Raw genomic sequence first — 23,741 nt, forward strand, 5'->3', positions numbered from 1 at the left:
ACGACGCTGTACTTTCCGGCTTACTGCTTCCTTTAATTGCTTTCACAATACTTTTCAAAAAAAAGAAAAAAAAAAAATTAAAGAGAGGGAGAGGTTGTAAAATTATTTCTGATACAGAAAGATACCGAGATTATGTTTGAAACAAAAGGTTCAAAATTCGTTTTGGAAGAAGAAAGAGACCGCACGTGATTCTTTTTTTTGTTATCGGTTACATTAGCAGCTCTACTGTTGCAGTGGATATTCTTCAGCAGTTCTCCGATTACTGTTTCCATCTAATTTAATAATAATAAGTTTCTTTATTAACTTAAAACGAATTTTCTGTTTATACGCCGGAACGACCACACGGTCAGAAGAGTTCACAAGGTAGAGAAAATACAAGAAACAGCACCGTATTCAGCAGTCACGAGCTTGAACGCAGGTCACTCAAGGCACGTGTACTTATGCACCCACAGGGTTCGGTGTTGGGTCCACTGTTGTTTTGTATATTTATCAATGATATTGATGAGGGTATATCAGGCTTAATGTCGAAGTTTTCAGATGATACAAAGGTTGGCAGGGTTGTTAATGACAGTAATGGCAGTGTGCTACTGCAACAGGATCTAGATAATTTGGGCAGATGGGCTAAGAAGTGGCAACTGAAGTTTAACCTTGACAAATGCAAAGTACTGCATATGGGTAGAAGTAACCCCTGAGAAACGTACCAACTGTGTGGTACTACACTTAAGGTGGTAGAAAATGAAAAAGACCTGGGAGTAATTGTGCAGTCAGATATGAAGTTTTCTGAGCAATGCAGACAGGCTGCCAGGGCAGGTCATGAGGTTTTGTCAATGATATATAGGAATTTTGCTAGCAGGGAAAAGGAGGTGATTATCCCACTGTATAAGACAATGGTTAGGCCACGCCTTGAGTACTGCATACAGGTCTGGAGGCCTCATTTTAGGAAGGATGTAGATTTACTTGAGCGTGTACAGAGAAGGGCAACAAGATTGGTGAGGGGGATGAAGGGATCCTCTTATCAAGAGAGGCTTAAGTTCTGCAAATTGCAGTGGCTGGAGACTAGGCACCTGCGCGGTGATCTGATTGAGGTGTATAAGGCCTTGAATGGGTTGAGCACGCTGAATTCTGATGGGATCCTTCCACTTGTTCAGATTACGAACCTAAGGGGGCATAAATTCAAATTAAGAAAGGACAGATCTAGAATAGATGTGCGGAAATTTGCCTTTAGCCAGCGGGTGGTTAATTGCTGGAACAAACTTTCATCTGTCGTTGTGGAAGTTGATAGGTTGAATAAATTTAAGGAGGAACTGGACAGGCATTTGGAGGGAATGGTGTGATTTTTTTTTTTTTTTTTTTGGCTGATGCTGCATAAGCTCATACATTTGCTTTCTTGCATCACATGCCACTACTACTACTACTACTACGCTTGGCCACTCAGCTATGGCGTAACTCAAATTATATACATTCCTGTTTCTGTACACAAATAACCACAGTAGTCTAACAATAAATTGTCTATACAATTGAGCAAATTGTATTATTATTATTATTGTTGCTCTTATATTATTTTCTCCCTGATTGGGGGATTCCACTCCGTGACGAGTATTGCTACTAAGTACACAAGGTGGTTGAATGTCTGGTGTTACTGTTGGTCGAGGAAATAGATTGGACTAACAATGTCCGGTCTGTTATGCGGGATGGTCTTATCCGTTATTATGGCGCGGTCCCATTACAGCTTGTGGGTTCGGACCTCTAGTATTGCCTGGGGTTCGTACTTGTAGTAAGGTACACTTTCTTTGGTCAACTGGTATTTCCTCGCTAGCTTCTGATGTATTATCCTGACTACCTGGTCGTGTCTATGAGTGTATTCAGTCTAGGTGATCACCTTGCAACCCTCGGTGATGCGTTAGATCGTTTCTGAGGCCAGGTTGCATTGTCGACATGTGTCATTTGACATTCCGGGCTCCTTTTCGATGTATTTTCTATAGTTTGTATTATTGATTACCTATACTACATTGATGGCCAGCATAAATCCTTCAGTCACGGGGAAGAGCGTCCCGCTTATTATTGCTGCTCTTATAATATAAGAGCAGCAATAATAATAATTATAATAATTATTGTTGCCCTTATATTATTTCTCCCTGATTGGGGGAATCCACCTCGTGACGGGTATTGCTACCAAGTACACACGGTGGTTGTTCTTATGTCTGATGTTAATGTTGGTCGAGGAACTCTCTGACAATCCTACAGGTATTCAGGATTGCGACTTTCTGGAGGTCCTTGTAGGTGTTCTCTGGGAGACCTAATGCTGCTAGGCTGTTATGTAGGGTCTTTGGTACCATACCTGTGGTTGACACAATAATCGGGAGATGGTCGTAACTTCTTGCATATGCCACATCTCCTTGACCTCATGTCTCAGTTTCGTGTACTTCCTAATTTTTTCCTCATGGGTTTTCTGGACATTGCTAGTGTTGGGCACTGCTATGTCAATCAGGTAGGTAGCCCTTTCCATCTTGTCCACAAGGGTTATGTCCCGTCTGTTGTGCGGAATGGTCTTATCCGTTATTATGGCGCGGTCCCAGTACAGCTTGTGGGTTCGGGTTTCTAGTATTGCCTGGGGTTCGTACTTGTAGTATGGTACACTTTCTTTGGTCAACTGGTATTTCCTCGCTAGCTATGTATTTTCCTGGCTACCTGGTCGTGTCTATATGTGTACTCACTCTGGGTGATCACCTTGCACCCCGCGGTGATGTGTTGTATTGTTTCTGAGGTTGTTGTTGTTATTTGGTTTATAGGAGCATTAGCAACTAAGGCCATATTGCGCTGGGGATATGCTGTGGTCATTTCTTGACCGCTCCGCATCCTCCGTATTTGGTGGTTACGGGCTCGAACCCGGTCTAATCAAGAAGTGTGTGCTACGCACTGCTGCTCCTGCCCACCTGGCTACGGAGGCGCCGTTTCTGAGGCCAGGTGCTATCGTCGACATGTGTCATCTGACATTCTAGGCTCCTTTGCGATGTATTTTCTATAGTTTCTGGTGTTGATAACCTAGTCTTGGATGGCCAGCTTGAATCCTTCAGTCTCAGGGAAGAGCGTCTCGCTTGTGAGCCATGCATTAGAAGCAATGTTATCGATGTGGTCTTGATGGAGGTCATTGTACTGTCTGCTCCACAATGTCTTCTTTGCCCATCTTTCTAACTTCGTTTCTTGTACAATCTCGGCGGGAGGGGTTCCTTGCTTGGGTTCAGTGGGTTCTTCCTTCCATCTTTGAGGTTATATCCGTACTTGCTACTGTTTAGCATGGTTATTATTATTATTATTGTTGCTGTTATATTATATCTCCCTGATTGGGAACAATTATTATTAGCTATATGGTACAAGGAAGCCTGAGGCTTATGCTGCACCAAATTACCTTGAGAGAGACAATGACTGAGAGAGAGAGAGAGAGAGAGAGAGAGAGAGAGAGAGAGAGAGAGAGAGAGAGAGAGAGAGAGAGAGAGAGAGAGAGAGAGAGATCATGAAGAAAGATAAGAATGTTGACATCCAGTTCAGGACCCTGGTGTACCAAGACCATACTCACCGGATGTGAGCCCCTGGGGCTCATTAAATAAATAAATTTTCTGTTTATACTCCGGGACGATCAAACGGTCGAAGGACTTCACAAGATAGAGAGAATACAAGAAACAACACCGTATTTAAAAAAAAATGTTCTTGTTTATAGTCCGGCATGACCACCAGGTCCGTGGAGTTTACAATAAATCAATCAATACAAATGTTAATCGTATTTAGTAGTCACAGGTTTGAACACCGGTCCACTCAAAGAGCATGTAGTAGTAGTAGTAGTAGTAGTAGTAGTAGCATGTGATGCAAGAAAGCAAATGTATGAGCTTATGCAGCATTAGCCAAAAAAAAAAAAAAAAATCACACCATTCCCTCCAAATGCCTGTCCAGTTCCTCCTTACATTTATTCAACCTATCAACTTCCACAACGACAGATGGAAGTTTGTTCCAGCAATTAACCACCCGCTGGCTAAAGGCAAATTTCCGCACATCTATTCTACATCTGTCTTTTCGTAATTTGAATTTATGCCCCCTTAGGTTCGTAATCTGAACAAGTGGAAGGATCCCATCAGAATTCAGCGTGCTCAACCCATTCAAGGCCTTATACAGCTCAATCAGATCACCGCGCAGGTGCCTAGTCTCCAGCCACTGCAATTTGCAGAACTTAAGCCTCTCTTGGTAAGAGGATCCCTTCATTCCCCTCACCAATCTTGTTGCCCTTCTCTGTACACGCTCAAGCAAATCTACATCCTTCCTAAAATGAGGCCTCCAGACCTGTACGGAGTACTAAAGGCGTGGCCTGACCATTGCCTTATACAGAGGGATAATCACCTCCTTTTCTCTGCTAGCAAAATTCCAATATATCATTGACAAAACCCCATGACCTGCCCTGGCAGCCTGTCTGCATTGCTCAGAAAACTTCATATCTGACTGCACAATTAAGGTCTTTTTCATTTTCTACCACCTTAAGTGTAATACCACACAGTTGGTACGTTTCTCTGGGGTTACTTATACCCATATGCAGTACTTTGCATTTGTCAAGGTTAAACTTCAGTTGCCACTTCTTAGCCCATCTGCCCAAATTATCTAGATCCTGTTGCAGTAGCACGCTGCCATTACAGTCATTAACAACCCTGCCAACCTTTGTATCATCTGCAAACTTCGACATTAAGCCTGATATACCTTCATCAATATCATTGATAAATATGTGCTACTGCACTCGCGCTATTGACCCTTCGGCTACGTTCTTGGGCTTGAACCCCGGTCATTCAAGGCAGGTGTACTTATGCACCTGCATGCCTGACCACTCAGCTACGGCCACCGTCTAGCAACAGTCCACGAATGCACTGCGGATCGCCGCAGAATCGTTTCCGACTGCGTAGCAGTCGAGGTGCGCCAACTCCGATATTCATTAACTAATGAAACAGTACTAAAATATAAGTAATATTTAATCTTTCTGATTCTTCTCATCATTACATAATAGTAATATCAGGAGTTCATCCCAATTTGGAAACATTTCTTTTCAAATTTCAATACAACATTTTGCCTTTATTTCTTTGTTGGAGCAGTCTTTTAATGACGTGTTCTGCAAGGCTAGCCTCCTTTTCACCTCACAGATAAACTTCTTTGTCAAGCATCGTCTTCCCCAAAGTATAATAAAGAAATGAATTAAGACCAACCACCTCATGCACCGGGAGAATTTCCTCCAAGGCAATACTAACGCCAAGCCATTCATTTTTGTTCTCTGTCTTTAGTCTTGTAAGTTCATCTGATATTAATTTTTTTTTTTTATGTGAAAACCCCAAACAAGAAATGTATTAGAACCTATAATACTTAGTAGTTCCATTGTAGGGCGGATTTGAAATTTGAAATGAGTAGCTGTGTAGAATGAAAGTAATGCAGTAAGAAAGAGAGAGAGAGAGAAAATCCAATTTTTTAGATGCAAAGGAAGCAATATTTGTGATGTGTCTATGCCCAGAGAGATTAGAAGTCAGAATAATCCCTAACACAGATATGTGATCTTGTCTAGAAATCCGATGGTCGTTCAATTTGCCCGCTGAATGTCGCTTAAGTTTGTCGAATCACTGTAAATATTATACAATACTGGCAAATGTTGTGTTTGATTTCTAATGTGAGTAATTTTTCCCCTGTGTTTTGCAAATTTAAGTTCACCTGGATTATTTATTGTCGTCATTTTTGTTTCTGTTTTTAATGCGAAGAAAGAAGTTGACGAATTGAATGTGTAGTGGTTTCCTGTTTTTACATTTGTTAAAATGAGAGTAAAAAAATTGCTTATAAAAGTGCAGCGAAATGGATGCATAACCAGAAAAAAAATAAACAGATGTTAAACATTGTTTATTTATCTCGTGTAATGTACAGTACTGTACAGTATTTGGTTTCTATCTAGTTTTTTTTTATTTTTTATTTATCGTTTATTTTGTAGATGATTCTTTTAGTTGTTAATCTTTCTTTTAAAAGATGATTCTTTTAGTTAAAAAGTTTTCTTTGATATTTTTGATATTTAGATTACATTCGGTGTTATTCTTTCTACCTTTGACTTCAACTGGTATATAGATTCTTGCATTATATTATATCTCTAACCTTTTCGTCTTCCCTTCCTCCTCCTCGTGAATTTTGTTTCTTGGTTGCAAGCCAAGCTATATTCACGTTCCTCTTTCTTTTTTAGAGTGTCAGTCAGCTTAGCAGTATTTCTAGTCAGTAAAACAGTGGTGCAAGTTACTACTTGGTTTTGTGCTTACGTCTTTCTGTTCACCCAGCCAGTCCAGTAAAAGAATGGTTGTCCACTTCTCAAACTCACAATCATCATAGTTGAAAGTTTGTGCAAAGTTTTTACAGCCAACTGCCCACTTTATGACAGTCTGCCTCCTCCTTTTTAGTCTTTGGACCAGTTGTAGTAACAACTCTGTAATCTAAGGTATTTCTTGAGCAGCATGATTCATAGGTAAACTGTGTTGTTTGAAGATGATAAAGCAGTCAAAATCTATATTGGTATTATTTTTATTTACGAATTGGGACTTGTTGAACAAGTTCTTGTGACCAAAGTGATCTTTTGTGATGGTGATGTTGCAGAGACAATTGTCACTGAAGAAGCAGGAAAATACCACAAAACTTTTGACCACATTATGTACATATTTCGAATTCAGAAATAAACATAATAATACCAACATAGGTTTTGAGTGCTTTATTATCATCAAACAACTGGTTAAGTTCTTACCACAGTTACATACAAAACATATTCCAGAACCAAGTTAGCCCCTCATAACTCTTCTAAGGCGCATTATAGCCAAAGCAGCTTATGCGCCATAAAACCCCCACAACAACAACAACAACAACATAACTCTTCTAACTCAGCATTAAGCAAAGAACATTTTCATACCCATGCTTTTCATTATACTATGATGTTTGTCATATTTGCGATTGTGATAAAGAGAAAGGGTAATCCACTTGAACATCTATCATTTAATATAAAATAAAAGTTTTTCTCAGATATTGGCTTATTGTATATGTATATTTTTTTGGGGGAATTCTATGGAGTCCAGTTGATATTCCTTCATAAAGGGAATTTTTAAGGATAGTTGCAAAGAGCTTCAGTGTCTGAACACATTAGTGGTAAGCTGCAAAGAACTGCTGTGTCTAAGCACATTATTTATAAATACTTATACAGAGTTTGTTGGGAATCTGTTGGAACCAGACACATTTGTTTCCATAAATTAGTAAACGATACTACTCCCAGTATCACTTCAGCTGTACAAGTATGGTGTTTCATGACTGATAACATATTATTTTTAAATTTATGGAGCAGTGACACTTAATCAATGGTTATAACTTATTTATCACATCAGGATTTAATATTTTTTAATGCACTGTTTGAATGTGCAAGTATTACTAACAAAGTCATTTACTGTTTATTCTGTCATATAAGTCAACCTCTGAAGCTAAACAAATCTGAAATTTGGGAGTCAACTTATACACCAAGTATAAAATCCTAAGTTTAAAATACAGGCGCATGCTTAGGTTCAGAAAGACATGAACCATTACTAAAATATATTTAAATTTATTACATATTAGAATGTTTTACATATTAGAACATTTGATTGGATACTATGATGTAGTCACAATTGAACTGCATGCAAAGAATAATTTTGATGTCATATATTTGGATCTTAGAAAGGCTTTTGATACTGTTGCACATGGAAGACTGCTGCACAAATTGGAGCAGTGTGGCATTGGAAGCAAATTGCTGCTATGGATAAAGGGATGGTTGAGTGGGAGAAGACAGAGTAATAATCAATGGACTCTGCTCTTCGTGAATTAATGTTATCAGTGAAGTCCACCAGGGTTCAGTGTTGGGTCCATTGTTGTTTTCTGTATTTATTAATGATATTGATGATGATATATCAGGCTTAATGTCTAAGTTTGCAGATGATATGAAGGTTGGCAGGGTTGTTAATGACTACAGTACTGTAACAGGATCTAGAAAAGTTGAGCAGATGGGCTGAGAGCTGGCAACTGAAGTTTAACATTGACAAATGTAAAGTACTGCATATGGGAAGCAGTAACCCCAGAGTACTGTATCAACAGTGTGGTACTACACTGTCGGCGGTAAAGAACAAAAAGGACCTGGGGTGATTGTGCAGACTTTTTCTGCGCAGTGCAGATGGTCTGCAAGAGTAGCTCATGGTGTTTTGTCAATGATATACAGGAATTTTTTTTTTTGCAGGGATAAGGAGGTGATTATCCCCTTTTATGAGGCAATGGTCAGGCCACCCCTTGAGTATTGTATACAGGTCTGGAGGCCTCATTTTAAGAAGTATGTAGAGCTGCTAGAATGAGTACAGAGAAGGGCAACAAGATTAGTGAATGGAACAAAGGGTTACTCTTATGAAGAAAGGCTTAAATTTTGCAAATTACAATGTCCGGAGACTAGGCACCTGCAAGGTGATATAATTGAGGTGTATAAGACCCTGAATGGTTTGAGCATGCTCAATGCTGATGGGATTCTTCTTCTTGCTGAGAATAATCGCACTAGAGTGCATAAATTCAAATTGAGGAAAGACAGATGTGTGAAAGTTTGCCTTTAGCCAGCGGGTGGTCGATTGCTGGAAAAAACTTCCATCTGCCATAGAAGTTAGCTTAAATAGATTCAAGGCAGAAGTAGACAAGCATTTGGAGCAAGTGGATGGGTGAAATAAGAAGGGTTTGGCTGCTGCTGCTGTATAAGCTTGCTTTCTTGCATCATATGCCTTTACTAACGCTAATGTTTGCTAGACTTAAAAAAAAAAAAAAAAAAAAAAAAAAAGCTCTGTAAATGCCAAATTTAGGAATTATATTGCATTATATTGTTTTCTACAGCAGCATGTTAGAGAGAGAGAGAGGCAACAAGAGGGAGTAACACTCTTGATCTGATTATCAGCAGTGATTATTTATGCATTAAAAATTTACAGATAAAGGAACCATTAGGTAGTAGTGATCACAGTGTACTGATGTGGGATAAGGATGTAACTACCCTCAGGGGTAAAGGGAAGGATTTTTGTAAAGGTGACTACAGTGATTTCAGAAATTTTTTAGGTTCTGTACAATGCGACCAAGTGATGATGTTACCAACAGCAAATTCTAAATGGGAAGCATTCAAGGAAGTAATTTTTGAAGCTACCAGGCTTTTTGTTCCAACTAAGAAATACTGCTCTAGGTCCAGGTCCAAATGGATGTAAGATGAACTAATGAGATTCATGGCAGAGAAGAAAAATGCATGAGATGCACATAAATTGTCAGGCGACACAGAAGCCTATGGTAGATACAAGCTAATCTGTAATCAAGTAACAAAGGAGGTTAGGCAAGCGAAGTCTGATTATGAAAAATCTTTGGCCAAGAATGCAGAGAAAAACAGCAAAGACTTCTTTACTATATAAACTCCAAAAGGAAGGGGATGAATCAGATTGGTCCACTTGATATCAATGGTTTGACTATAGATGGTCATTCTCGGATAGCTGCTGAACTGAATGAGTATTTTGCATCCACGTTCACACGTGAGGAGTTATTGAAGGAGGAGAGGGCCAGATGTTTATCAAACTCTAACAGGGAGTTAAATGATTTTGTAATAACTGAGAGCAAAGTGGAGGAGAAATTGTTGAAGTTAAACATAAGAAAGGCACCTGGGGTGGATGAGATCTATCCAGTTATATTAAAGGAGGCAGCAAAGGAAGTAAGCAAATCCTTAGCCAGCATCCTTGGACTCGAGGAAAGTCCTCACAGACTGGAGATGTGCAAATGTATCTCCAATTCACAAAGAGGGATCAAAGGGTAACACGAGTAATTACAGACTTGTTAGTTTGACTTCTGTTCCAGGGAAAATAATGGAGCCACTGGTTAAAGAAGCATTGGAGGATCGTCTAGACAAGACAGCAATAATAATTCAGACACAGCATGGGTTTGTCAAGGGGAAGTCTTCTCTGACAAATTTGATTGGATACTATGATTTGTCACAAAGGAACTGGATGCAAAAAATAATTTTGATATCATATGCTTGGATTTCAGGAAAGCTTTTGATACTGTTGCACATGGAAGACTACTGTAGTGTTCGTATTTGTGAAATTAATGTAAACAATTCTTTTTTTGTGTTTACAATGTAAAAAGAATGTAACTGCAAATTTTGTTCTGATTAATTCACTTTTTGTAATTTTATATTACCTGAAAGATCCTATAAAATGTTGATAGCTTACATAAGTTCAAAGAAGAACTAGACAAACTATTAGAGGGAATGGATAGGTGAATGGGAGGTTTTTTTTTTTTTTTTTTTGTTTTGTGTTGTATAAGCTTGCTTTCTTGCCTCATATTCCACTGCTAATGCTATAAAATCATGAAAAGTGAATTAATGAGAAGGGCTTCAATCTGCCAGCCATATGTGTTCATACGGTAGAAAGCCAGTTGAAAGTTAGCTTTGACTAGAGGCCTTTCTTTGTTATCACTGTTCATGAAATTGTCATGAGTGACTGTTGATTGACGGGCCTGCAGATTTTTGAGACTGCAGCTTTGTACAGTGGAAACACTGTATAAACTGCTTTTATTCACAACCCACTTAAGTTATAGTTTTTCATAACTACTTAGAGTTAATATAAATAATTAGTATTTGTTTCATAGCAAAAAATGTAACTGTGCATCTATATGATTTAATTAAGTAATGCTAATTAATATTAAGGATTAAATATTTTCCCCTTTTTAAACTTAAAAAATTAAAGAATATTTAATTCTATTAATTTTGAATTAAAAGCATTCTTAAAATCTTGTGAATTAAAAGCATTCTTAAAATCTTGTGAATTAAAATCATTCATAAAATTTATTTCATTTATTTTTATGTAGATATTTTAGAATGGATGTCACAAATAGACCAGTCTCTGAGATCTTGAAACACAGAGATGTTGAAGAACCAAAAAAACATAGTCGAGAAGATTGGCGTAAGGCAAAAGAATTAGAAGAAGCTAGAAAGGCAGGTACTGCCCCTGCTGCAGTAGATGAAGAAGGAAAGTAAGTAAATCTATTATTTAGTTATCGACTCATTATAAACTTTAATTCTAGAGGATATATAAGTTACTGATTATTCCTGCTAGTTTTTATTTGAATTTGCAAGCAGGTAAACAAAAAGATTTGAAACTGGTTATTTCAGCAAATTTTCATATTAGTTTTCAAGTGTGTGTGCACCAATCTATTATATGTTATCAAAACCATTCTTGAATATGTTTGTTCATGATATTTGGCTTTGAATTTTATATCTACAAAGATAAATCATACCTCACTCAGTCTCAATCAGGAATCAGGTTTATGATATACCAAAATTTAATAATTTAATTTTTAAAGACAAAATTAAGTAATTGATGAATTTGTGCAAATGACCAATTTACATTGTAAATTAGGATATTATAAGCAAAACTATAACAAATGAATTGGTAGTGTAATTGATAAAAGAGTTTTATGTGCACTTTTATTACCTTGTGTGATCATGTATGTAGAACAAAATTCAGATTTAGGTAGTTCTTAATTTTAATTTTATTTAAAAATTCATATAATTTTTTTTTCTTAATAACACTAAAAAATGTTAATGTCAAACAATGTTTAATACTAAACCCTCAAATTAAGAAATTACATTTTCTTACTACAAAATTGTATTTTCTTTTTGTGATAACTTTAGCCTACTTTATACAAATAGCAAATCATGTCATAGAACTATCTCTCTAGTACTTTACAAGTTACTTAGGCTGTAAGTACATTTCCAGTAAACCAAGAAAATGTCAAATGACTTTTTTTGGTTAATTTCAAAAACATCAACTACAAAATGATTTTGCAGTTAATGTTGTTTGACACTAAACCCTCAAATTGTTTTGACAGAAAAATTGAATGAATTTATAAAAATAAAAAATATGTCACCAAGAAGGGAATTTACTGATTGTTAAACTGAATGTTAAACTGGAACTGTATTTTTGACCTTTGTATTACTCATTTTAACTTGGTAATAAATATTTTTTAAAATTTGACTTTCAAGATATTTAGGAATGTGTGTTGGTAAATGTTAGGAGTTATTATTATAGCTATAAGTTTAGTATTCCTTTTAAAAAAATTTGTGTACAAGGTGTACTTTAAATCTTACCCATTGCCACACCAGGTTATGCCAGCTTGTAATAGTAAGATTTGATGGTTTGTTATAATCATAATTAGGTGGTAGATGACTTTCATCAACCGGTGAAATACCACCACTTTGCTTATTGGAGGCTTGAAGTGGTGAAACCCATGTTTAGTCTCTAGAGCAAAGTTTCCGGCACCCCCTCCCCCTCCCCCCATACTTCTCCTTCAACCCATGCACGGTACTAAGTACTATAGGTTTTGATACCTTTCGTGTTTGGGGTTTTCATAGGGAAAAAAAAAAAAAAAAAAAAGTATACCTGATTTATCTCTGGATTAATGAAGTGCATTCCTAAATGTTTAGTAGCCACTTATCATAAATAAGCACAATGCAGCAAAAAAAGTAATGAGAATGAATTCAAATAAGACAAAATAGTCCTCAGACAAATATACTTGTTACAACATTCATATACTTCTGAAAGGCTTGGAAAACACATTTGCTGTGATGATATTTAGTTTTGCTGTTATGTTCTGCTGAATGTCATAAACAATATCAAATCAGCATCGTTTCATTTTCAACTTGGGTAACAAAAAAAAAAGTCTACTAGAGCGAAGTCATAGGAATAAGACGGGTGGTTGAACACTGCAACCTGTTTGTGAACCAGAAACATCTGCACATTGATCACTGTATTGAAATTAAGATTGTCATACAACAGCCCACCAACCAGATTGTTCCAAATCTGGCTGCACATGCATTGTTTTCATCAACAAAAGTTTGTTTGTTTGTTTGTTTTGTTATTTGGTTTTTAGGAGCATTGGCAACTAAGGCCATATTGCTCTGGGAATATGTGGTAGTCAATTCCCTGACCTTTCCGCATCTTCCGTATTTGGTGGTGATGGGCTCGAACCCCGGTCTAATCAAGAAGCGTGTGCTGTGCACTGCTGCTCCTTCCCACCTGGCTATGGAGTCGCCCTCAACAAAAGTTTTGATACTTCTCAGTAGTAATTGTTTGTAACAGTTGTTTCTTTTGGAACAAATTCGTTATGGATCATCCCTTTTGTGATCAAAGAACGATTAGCATGGTTGTGTTTTGCAATTTCTCTAAACAAACTTTTTTTAGTCTTAGTTGAGCTTTGTGATTGCCATTGTGCACTTTGTGTTTTTGTCTCAGGATCATACTGGAAGCACTTACTCTTGTCCTCTGTAGTAATGCTGTTTAGGAAACCAGGTTCACTATCAGCTGTTTGAACAAAATCTTTGCAATCATCTGAGTTTTTCTTCATCAAGTGGAACAACCTATTGCAAATATTTCCCAAGGCTGGTAAATATTTCCCAAGACTGGTAATTATGGACCTTATTGATTCCTTATTCACATTTAACTTGCTATTATTCTCAGTGTTAATCGGCAGTCGCTTGCTAGTAAATTGTTTACTTTGTCCACCAATTTGGGACTACAGGTTGTTTTTGGTCATCCACTTCAAGGATCATCTGTTACATTCTCTCTCTGCCCTCTTTAAAATACTTAAATTATCATGATGTTTGTGCTCAGGCCAGAGCTTCATCCCCATAAGCTGTTTGTAAGATTTTGAGTGTGTGTGTGTGTGTCGGTGAGACTTTTCTTCAGATTTACACAAAACTTGACATTGATCCATTGTTCCATTCTTTGGTTTCTGATGGTGACATTAGACATGATGCACAAAGAACATCTGTACAAAAAGCAGCTTAAAGCAACTAGTTCATTTTATTCTTGTCTAGCATCCTCTCCTGCAGTGATACTCGTGTTGATATATGTATATTTTTAATTTCAATCTCGTTACTTTTATTTACCACACTGTGTATGCATATAAGATGTTTCATTCTTATTTTCTTATAGAAAAACTGGTTATTTAAAATTTAATACATTCACTGCCACCTGCAATCTCTGTCCTTAATACACTGAGTTCAACAATCATGTGCTTGAGTCTCTTCTAGATGGGTAGTGCACAGACTTTTTTTGGCCTTCTTACTATGGCTGAATTAGTCAGCCTGTGGTGATGATTGCTTGACAAAAATATCTGCCTTTTTGTATGCAAAATTAGAAGAAAATGTTCTTAAAGCCAGGTGACTTTTCATAACCCTCTGATGCTTATATTTGTGAAGCAGCAGTGAACGTGTTATACTTTAAAGATAATGAATTCTTCATATTTTTACAGTTAGCAATGCCAACGTTTTTGATAACACAAAACAAGCCATCATGTTTATCTTAGTAATAGTAATCGTGGCATGTGATGCAAGAAAGCAAGTTTATGAGCGTATGTAGCATCAGCCAAAAAAAAAAAAAAAAAATTTTTTTTTACACAACCATTCCTCTAAATGTTTGTCCAATTCCTCCTTAAGTTTATTTAGCCTCTCAACTTCCACAACGACAGATGAAGTTTGTTCCAGCAATTAAACACCTGCTGGCTAAAGGCAAATTTCTGCCCATCTGTTCTACAACTGTCTTTCCTCAATTTGAATGTATGCCCCCCTTAAATCTGATGGTTTGTAATCTGAGCATGTGGAAGAATCCCATCAGAATTCAGCGTGATCAACCCATTCAAGGCCTTATACACCTTAGTCAGATCACCTCGCAGGTGCCTAGTCTCCAGCTGCTGCAGTTAGCAGAACTTAAGCCTCTCTTGATAAGAGCATCCCTTCATTCCCCTCACCAATCTTGTTGCCCTTCTCTGTACACGCTCAAGCAAATCTACATCCTTCCTCAAATGAGGTGTTCAGACCTATATGCAGTACTCAAGGCATGGCCTGACCATTGCCTTATACAGAGGAACAATCATCTCCTTTTCCCTGCTAACAAAATTCCTGTATATCATTGACAACACCCCATGACCTGCCCTGGCAGCCTGTCTGCATTGCTCAGAAAACTTCATATCTGACTGCACAGTTACTCCCAGGTCTTTTTCATTTTTTACCACCCTAAGTATAGTACTGCACAGTTGGTACGTTCCTCTGGAGTTACTTCTATCCATATACAGTACTTTGCATTTGTCAATGTTAAACTTCAGTTGCCACTTCTTACCCCATCTGCCCCACTTTTCGAGATCCTGTTGCAGTAGCACACTGCCATTCCTGTCAACAACCCTGCCAACCTTTGTATCATCTGCAAACTTCGACACTAAGCTTGATATACCTTCATCAATATCATTGATAAATATATAAAACAACAGTGGACCCAACACCAAACCCTGTGGGACACCACTAATAACATTAGTCCACGAAGAGCAGTGCCCATTGATTATCATCCTCTGTCTTTTCCCACTTAAACATCCTTTTTATCCATTGTAGCAACTTACCCTTAATACCATTCTTCTCCAATTTGTACAGTAGTCTTCCATGCTCAACAGTGTCAAAAGCTTTGTTGAAATCCAAGTATATGATATCAAAATTATTTTTTTGCATCCAGTTCCTTTGTAACTGCATCATAATATCCAATCAAATTTGTCAGATAAGATTTCCCTTAACAAACCCATGCTGTGTCTGAATTATTGCTGCAGTCTTGTTTAGATGATCTTGCAATGCATTTTTAACCAGTGACTCCATTATTTTACCCGGAACAGTAGTTAAACTAACTGGTCTGTAATTACTCGTGTCACCCTTTGTCCCCCTTTGTAAATTGGGGATATATTTGCATATCTCCAGTCTTTGGGGAGCTCCGCTGAGTCCAAGGATGCTCTCATAATTATGGCTAAGGGTTTGCTTATTTCCTTTGCCGCCCCCTTTAATATAACTAGATAAATCATATCCATCCTGTGTGCCTTTCTTATGTTTAACTTCAACAATTTCTCCTCCCCTTTGCTCTCACTTATTACAAAATCATTAAGCATCCTGCTACAATTTGATAACCTTCTGGCATTTTCAGTCCTTAATAACTCCTCAAACTGAATGCAAAATACTCATTCAGTTTGTTTGCTATCCAAGCAGGATCATCAACAGTCAAACCATTGATATCAAGTGGACCAATCTGATTCATCCCCTTCCTTTTAGAATTTATATAAGTAAAGAAATCCTTGCTGTTTTTCTTAGCATCATCCTTTGCCAATGATTTCTCGTAATCTGCCTTCGATTGCCTAATCTTCTTTGTGACTTGATTACAGACCAGCTTATATCTGCCATAGGCTTCTGTATCACCTGATAATTTATATGCATCTCATGCATTTTCAAGCCATCTTTTTCTGTCCAAGTAATCTGGCAACTTCATTATTCGTCAAACTTGGAATCTTCCTTGTGGAGTATTTTTTTAATGGCATATACGTATTCAAGGCTTCTGTCATTAATGTTTTAAAGGTATACCATAATTCAATTGTATTCGCTCTCTGTGAGATATCTACCCAGTTGATTATAGGGTATATCTACCCGGAATGATTATAGGGTATATCCAGAGAGCTGGATATACCCTATAATCTTAAGGGAGGCAGCAAGTGAGTGAATTGAACCATCGAGACTAATTATTAGAGCATCACTGGACTCGGGAATGATTCCGTTGGATTGGAAAAGTGACAATGTGTCTTCAATACATAAGGGTGGTTGTCAGAATGAAGCGGGAAATTACCGGCCGGTTAGTCTAACATCAGTAGAGAAAATCATGGAGACACTAAACAAGGGTAGAATTCAGGATCATTTATATAGAAATGATATTCTGAAGGATACTCAGCATGGTTTTGTAAAGGGAAAATCATGTTTAACTAATCTGGTTAGCTATTTTGACAGGGTCACTCAAGAGCTGGATTTAGGGAATAATTTCGACATTGTTTATTTGGATTTCAGCAAAGCATTTGACTTGGTCCCACATGAGCGGTTGCTTTATAAGCTGGAACAGGTTGAAATCACAGGGAAAATCCTTAGATGGATAGCTGGATGGCTTCAGGGCAGAAGGCAGAGGGTTGTGATAAATGGTTATTCCTCAGATTGGGTTGATGTAAGAAGTGGGGTTCTTCAAGGATCAGTGTTAATATCGCTGTTGTTTTTGATTTTCATAAATGATGTTGATGAAGGGATAGAGGGCGTGATGTCTAAATTTGCAGATGTAACGATTGGTAGAGTAGTTAATTATCACTGTGCTATAATTAACTATGCTTTAATCCAGCAAAGTGTAAGGTATTGCACCTGAGGAACAGTAACCCCAAAATAACTTATACACTTGGCGGAGTTGAACTAAAGCCAGTAGTTGAGGAAAGGACTTGGGTGTTATGATACAGTCAAACATGAAGTTCTCCGATCATTGTAGACAGATTGCAAGGAAGGCCCATGGTGTCCTGTTGATGATTTATCGAACAATTGCTAGTAGAGATAAGGATATCAAAATCCAATTATATAAGACTATTGTTAGATCACACTTGGAATACTGTGTTCAAGTATGGCGACACCTAAAGAAAGACATTGTGGTTGTTGAAAGAGTCCAAAGATGGGTAACTCGCCTGTGAGATCAGCAAAAAAGCATCCTTATGAGGAAAGATTTCGAATATGTGGGTTGCAGAGCTTGGAGACTAGGCACCTTACAGGAGACTTAATTGAGGTGTTAAAGGCTCTGAGAGGCATAAGTAAAATGAATGAGGATGAAATTTTCACTGTTATAAATGATTCTAGAATTAGGGGCCATAATTTCAAGTTATGGGTGGAGATGTTTAGAGTGGATTGCAGGAAGTTTTATTTTAGCCAGAGAGTTATAAATTACTGGAATAAGTTACCTACATAGGTGGTAGAGGCTGACAGTTTGGAGAAATTCAAAGGTCAGTTGAATAATACCTACAGGAGGAGGGAAACGCATAGGTTGTCTGTTTTCTTTTCTCTTATTAATTATTTTTTAAAAAATTTTCTAATTATTATTATTATTTTATTTTTCTTATTATTTTTTTCTTATTTTTTATTTATTTATTTATTTTTTAGCTAGTGCAGCATTAGTCATAGGCTTCCTTGCACCATGTGGCCATTACTAATACTAATTGTTTAAAATAATGAAATTCTTTGCAGGTTAGAAACCATGTACAGAATAAAACAAATTACAAATTATGCTATAAATTATTTAGGAACTGAGAAGTTAAGAATTGGCTGTGGTTCTGTGGTAGTGTATGTGATCATTATGACATGCATGATTTTAATTTACATAAAAAAAACTGCACAGTCCATGTTAACCGCAGTGCTAGTGCATATCGGCTGCCTTATACAAAAAAAAAAAAAATTTAGTTATTAAATTCAACTAATTACATAAAAATGCAGGAAAAAAATTTAGAAAATTTCAAAGTAATTTTTTTTTATTTTATTACTTAGGGATATAAATCCACACATTCCTCAGTATATAGCATCTGCTCCATGGTATTTTGGAGCCAAGGGTCCAACCTTAAAACACCAGCGTCCTCAACCTGAAAGAGAGAAAAATTTTAACAGAATTGATGTATATTATCTCAGAGGTCAAAAGGTAATTTTTAATAAATTTGTACTGTTTTAGATAGAGCAATTTGATTTAATTGGCATATAGCATTTTATTTCATTCATGCTTACATTTAATGAAGAATCAATCAAATGTGCCCCTTGTTATATTTTTGAGGATTATCCAATGCCTTTTTTTTTTAAAAAAGTTGAGCAAGCCCCTTGTTGATAAATTTTCAGCATACCCCTGAGAAGGACTATATATTTGTATTTCTTAGACTCTATTAACTGAAAGACTACTGTTAGATAGATGTTGAATACCAATTCATTATGGGAGGTATTCAAAAGATTTTCCTGGAAGCCACAAATGCTGTTCCAATGGAGAAAGTCTACAAAAAACATGTCAAAATGGATGTCAACAGATGTTAAAGGTTTAATTGATGTACAAAAGCAGAGGACTCTTACAGACTGTCATGAAACACTGATTTATATGAGAACTATAAGCATGTACATAACAAAACCACAGATACAGTAAGACAAGAAAAGCAGAGTATGAGAAATCACTTGCAAAGAGAGCTAAGAACAAGGAATTTTACTTGTATATTAACACAAAAAGTAAGAACATGAATTGGATAGTTTCCCTTTACATGATTGAAATGGAAGAATCAAAGAAAGCCCAGCAGAAGTTTCAAGTGAATTGAATAGGCACTGTGAATAATATTTACAGTTTAAAGACTAATTCTATCACTGGGAAATAGTGACAAGGAGCCAGATTGCTGTATAAGTGAAATAATGATCTCAGAGAAGAATCTATTAGAAAAGTTACTGAAGTTTTTGAGGGAAGGTAAGTCTCCAGGGGTAGGCAATATACATCCTCTTATACTAAAAAAAAAAAAAAAAAAAAAAAAGCTGCATATGAATGTATCAGCCCTTTGTGAATGTTAATGAGATAATCATTAGATTCTAGGATGATCTCCTTGAACTAGAGAAGTGCTAATGTCTTCACTGTCTACAAAGGAGATGTGAAAAAAATGAATAGGTTTGTTTCTCACTATTACTACAAGTGATTTTTCTTCTGATGGGACTGAAGGATTATAATATGTAATAATGCAGTGTTTGGGAGTTGGTATTATTCAGTTTTGTTTAATATGTTATTTTCTAAGAGTAGTGTTATTTGTGGAAAAGAAATACTTAATAAAAGTGAATCATCGAAAAAAAAAGTTGCTTGTAATTTAGTGTTGGGAGGGGGAGAGTACATCTGGAGTTGACTGGTATTTTAACAGATATCTATAGTAGATTCTAATTAATGAATTATTATTCTTTCTGCTTGCCTAATAAATGTACAGTTAAAAGGTGTGGCTATTAAATAATGAGTATATTGTAATAAAATAAATATGAAATATTTCGTACCTTACAAGTTATCCCCTTCAAAATAATTGCCTTGGGCTTGCAGATACTGTTCCATACATTTCTTACAAGAACAAACATTTCTGGAAGTCATCTTCTGTAAACCCTTTTAACACTTTGGTTTTTTTCCTGAATGTCTTCAATGACCTAAAAATGGGTACTTTAAGTACACTCTTCAGTGTAGAGAAGAGAAAGTCACAAGAAGCTAGGTCTGGCAAGTAGGGTTCTTGTTCACACACAGGGATTTGTTTTTTGGTTATAAACTGACAAACAGAGCACATTGTGTGCTGGAGCATTGCCTTGTTGGAGCATGCAACCATCCTTCCACAATTCAGGTCTCTTTGAATTTTTTTTAATGTTCTTCCTTTTTTTTTTTTGGTCTGTGGGATTGTTTTGATTTCCATTACATTGACTGTTGTTTAGTTTGTGGGTCATACTAGAACAGCAAACTTTCATTGCAAGTAATTGCAGCACTCAAAGTCTGGATCTTTTTTTTTTTTTTTTTTTTTTTCCAAAACATCTTCACAAACTTGTATCCTTCTCATTCTTCTTTTTTTGATTTTCATTCAAAATTTTTGGCGCTATCTTGGCACAGACTTTTCTCATGCCTAAATTTTCAGTTAAAATTTGTCTATTTCTCTGTCCCTATTGAGTTCTGATGCAACCATTCTAATTCTTAAATTAGAATGGTTGCATCATACTAGACAGCGTGGTCATTCATCATCTTCCACATTCTCTCTCTTCCTTCTAAAAACCTTTTATGCTGTTCAAGCACGTGAGCTCTTGACATAGTGTCTTCTCCATAAACTTGACGTATCTTTCAGTTGGGTTTTTTTTAGTTTTGTTAAAAATTTGAAGTTGATTTGTTGTTCGATTCTGTTGTCTGTCATTTTTCCATCAAACTGCAAAAACATAAGGTAATGAAAAGATGTCTCACTGCAAAGTGAATGAGCAGGTTGGAATGTGACTTGGTCGGCAACTAGAGAAAAGTTTAAGGTCAACTGCTGTGCCTTTGTTTCACAGGTGGCACTTTGTGTGTAGTGGCTGTGTGTGCAGTCATGTTATTTAATAGCCACACATCATACGATTTTTCACTGCATTCCATTTATGCAAGTTAAGTGAGATTGAAGAATAGTCAGCAGAAAATAGTCTTAAATCAGTGGTTTCAAACATTGCACACAATAACTGTTGCAGTGTCTGGAATCAATCTGCTCTTCCTTATTTTTTATTTATTTTATTTTTTTATGATTTCTATAAAAGGAGATTGGATGCAGTAAATGTAAAGTCTGGTTATGCCTTACCAGTATTCAGTAACTGAAATTCTTTAAATATGGTGATTTTATAATATTTGAAATGCATGTTTTTGATTTGGCTGTTGATTTATTGTACCTGGCAGTGCTCTTGACTTTGTTTTAAATACACAGTGGAATTATTGAATTCTTTGACCAGGTACATTCAGCTACCCGCTATAGACCAGGAGCATGTGAGAACTGTGGAGCCATGACACACAAAAAAAAGGATTGTTTTGAGGTTAGTTTTTATTTCAGTACTTTTATATTTGTCTTTAATTTTTATAATTACTATTTGTAATTATAATTTTTATAACTTTTATAATTACAAATAGTATTCAGAAAATAGCAGTAACTATTAGAAACTCATTTTGTTCAGTTTATACTGTTTCTCTCTCTCTCTCTCTCTCTATTAGAGGCAATGATTAAGTAATCCAAGGCCATTTAGATAGATATGGCATTCTAAAGGACACACAACATGGCTTTGTTAAGAGAAAATTATGTGTAACTAATTTAGTGGACTATTTTGATGCAGTTACTCATGAGCTGGATTAAGGGAACAATTTCGACATAGGTTATTTGGATTTTAGCAAAGCATTTGACTGCGTCCTTTATGAGAGCTTATTGTATAAGCTTGAATAGGTTGAGATTACTGGTAAGGTTCCAAGATGGATTACTAGGTGGCTGCAGGGTAGAAGGCAGAGGGTTGTGATTAATGGATATTCTTCAGATTGGTGTAACATCAGGAGTGGGTCCCTCAAGGATCGGCCCTCGGACCACAGTTTTTCTCATTTTCATAAATGATATCAGTGAAGGGATAGAAGGCATGATGTCGAAATTTGCAGATGATGCAAAGATTGGCAGAGTTGTTAATGATCATTGTGAAGATCCATCAGGATGATTTGAACTGACTTCAGAGATGGTCAGAGAAGTGGCAGCTATATTATATTCATACGGAACATTCCTCATATTCCCAATATGTCCATCTAGGCATTGTATCCACCCAGACATTACGGAAGTGAAGCTTAACAGACAAGGATTTCTGTGATGCCAGATATTTGAATGTCACTAGGTTATAGATTAAAAAATCCAATGATTCCTCATACATTTGTCATGGAAGGGAATCACAGGAAAGCTTTCTCATTGATAAAAAAAAAAAAAAACAGTAGTTAGATAGTATTTAAAATTAAAAAAATCTATAATACTAATATAATTATATTAGTATTTAAATTTTAAGCAAGCAAGTTATAATATAATTATAACTTGCTTGGGATTGTCATTACAAGCAGCCATTTTCCTTTATCTAAGAGTTAAAGTATAAAGAACAATGTTTCTATAATTGCTTTATCTGTTATTGGTAAAATTACTCTCAAGGTTTACTTCTTCTAAATTTCATGAATTGCATGATGAAATTTTTTGTTGTAAATGTAATAACCCCCCCTTTAAAATTTTCTTAATATGTATATGTAAGTTTCAGGTTTTCAGGCACTCCTTGAATGTTGCCACCTGGGTGCAGTGCACCCCTTGCACCCTCAGGATGGCCTGCCTCTGCCTGTAAGCCCTGCATTGTAGGAGGAGTTACTGTTTAGAGAGGGACTGATATTTATTCTCTTTAAGGTACACCCCTGATCAGTTTTGCAGGCGGGCTCACTGATTTTCTGTTATGCCACTGTATTATAATATGATTTTATTTCATCAGATATTTTAGAATGGTCCGGTTTATGAAAATTTCAAATTATAATAATAGAAGAGGGGCTTATGCTTGTGATGCCTTGTTATTGTTGTTATTTGGTTTTTAGGAGCATTAGCAACTAAGGCCATATTGCTCCGGGATATGCGGTGGTCATTCCCTAACCTTTCCGCATCCTCCGTATTTGGTGGTGACGGGATCGAACCCCGGTCTAATCAAGAAGCGTGTGCTACGCACTGCTGCTCCTTCCCACCTGGCTACGGAGACGCCGTGATGCCTTGTGCATCACACTCTCAATACACAGGTATCACAAACCGTAAGCCGGCACTGCTTAGATGCACCCTATTAAATCATCTGTAGAACCTGTTCTACATGATCTTCAATGGCAGTATAGTGGTTTTGCCAGTTTTTTCACTTGTTTGGAGAGTCTGGATCTGAACCCCATGATGGACTAGAGTTTGTCATGGGACTCAGACCCAGAATTTGTAAAGGCCTCTTCAGTTTGGGCTGCAATTAGTTGATCCCCGGCAAAGGGCGTAAGATTTTTACCCTTTGAGATACTCTGGGTTTTCATCCTGCAAATTTACAAATTAGCCTATCAGCACACACTTGTACAGACATAGTATGCAGCAGCATATGGCCTTAATTGCTGATACATCTAACAACCAACAATATTCATAGTGTTTTTGAGGAGATGTCTGTACTTTGAGGTGTAGACATCTCCTGTATAGTGGTTTATCACTTTTTTGGAGAGGCCTTGGGTTCAAGT

At 36.7% G+C, this 23,741-nt stretch overlaps 1 protein-coding gene across 1 annotated transcript in view; it reads left to right on the plus strand.

Annotated features, from left to right (window-relative positions):
- The first annotated feature begins 5,909 nt into the window (after positions 1 to 5,909).
- Slu7 (Pre-mRNA-splicing factor Slu7) overlaps positions 5,910 to 23,741 on the plus strand; it is a 138,558-nt gene continuing 120,726 nt past the window's right edge. Inside the window, exons 1-4 of the mRNA XM_090385346.1 lie at positions 5,910 to 5,928; positions 10,933 to 11,097; positions 18,488 to 18,635; positions 21,443 to 21,523. Coding sequence (XP_090241472.1) covers positions 10,943 to 11,097; positions 18,488 to 18,635; positions 21,443 to 21,523 — 384 coding nt within the window. The 5' untranslated portion in view covers positions 5,910 to 5,928; positions 10,933 to 10,942. The remainder of the gene's footprint in view (positions 5,929 to 10,932; positions 11,098 to 18,487; positions 18,636 to 21,442; positions 21,524 to 23,741) is intronic.

The sequence above is a fragment of the Mastigoproctus giganteus genome, chromosome 11 (genome assembly GCF_048544385.1).
Source record: "Mastigoproctus giganteus isolate SK-2022 chromosome 11, ASM4854438v1, whole genome shotgun sequence".
NCBI lineage: Eukaryota > Metazoa > Arthropoda > Arachnida > Uropygi > Thelyphonidae > Mastigoproctus > Mastigoproctus giganteus.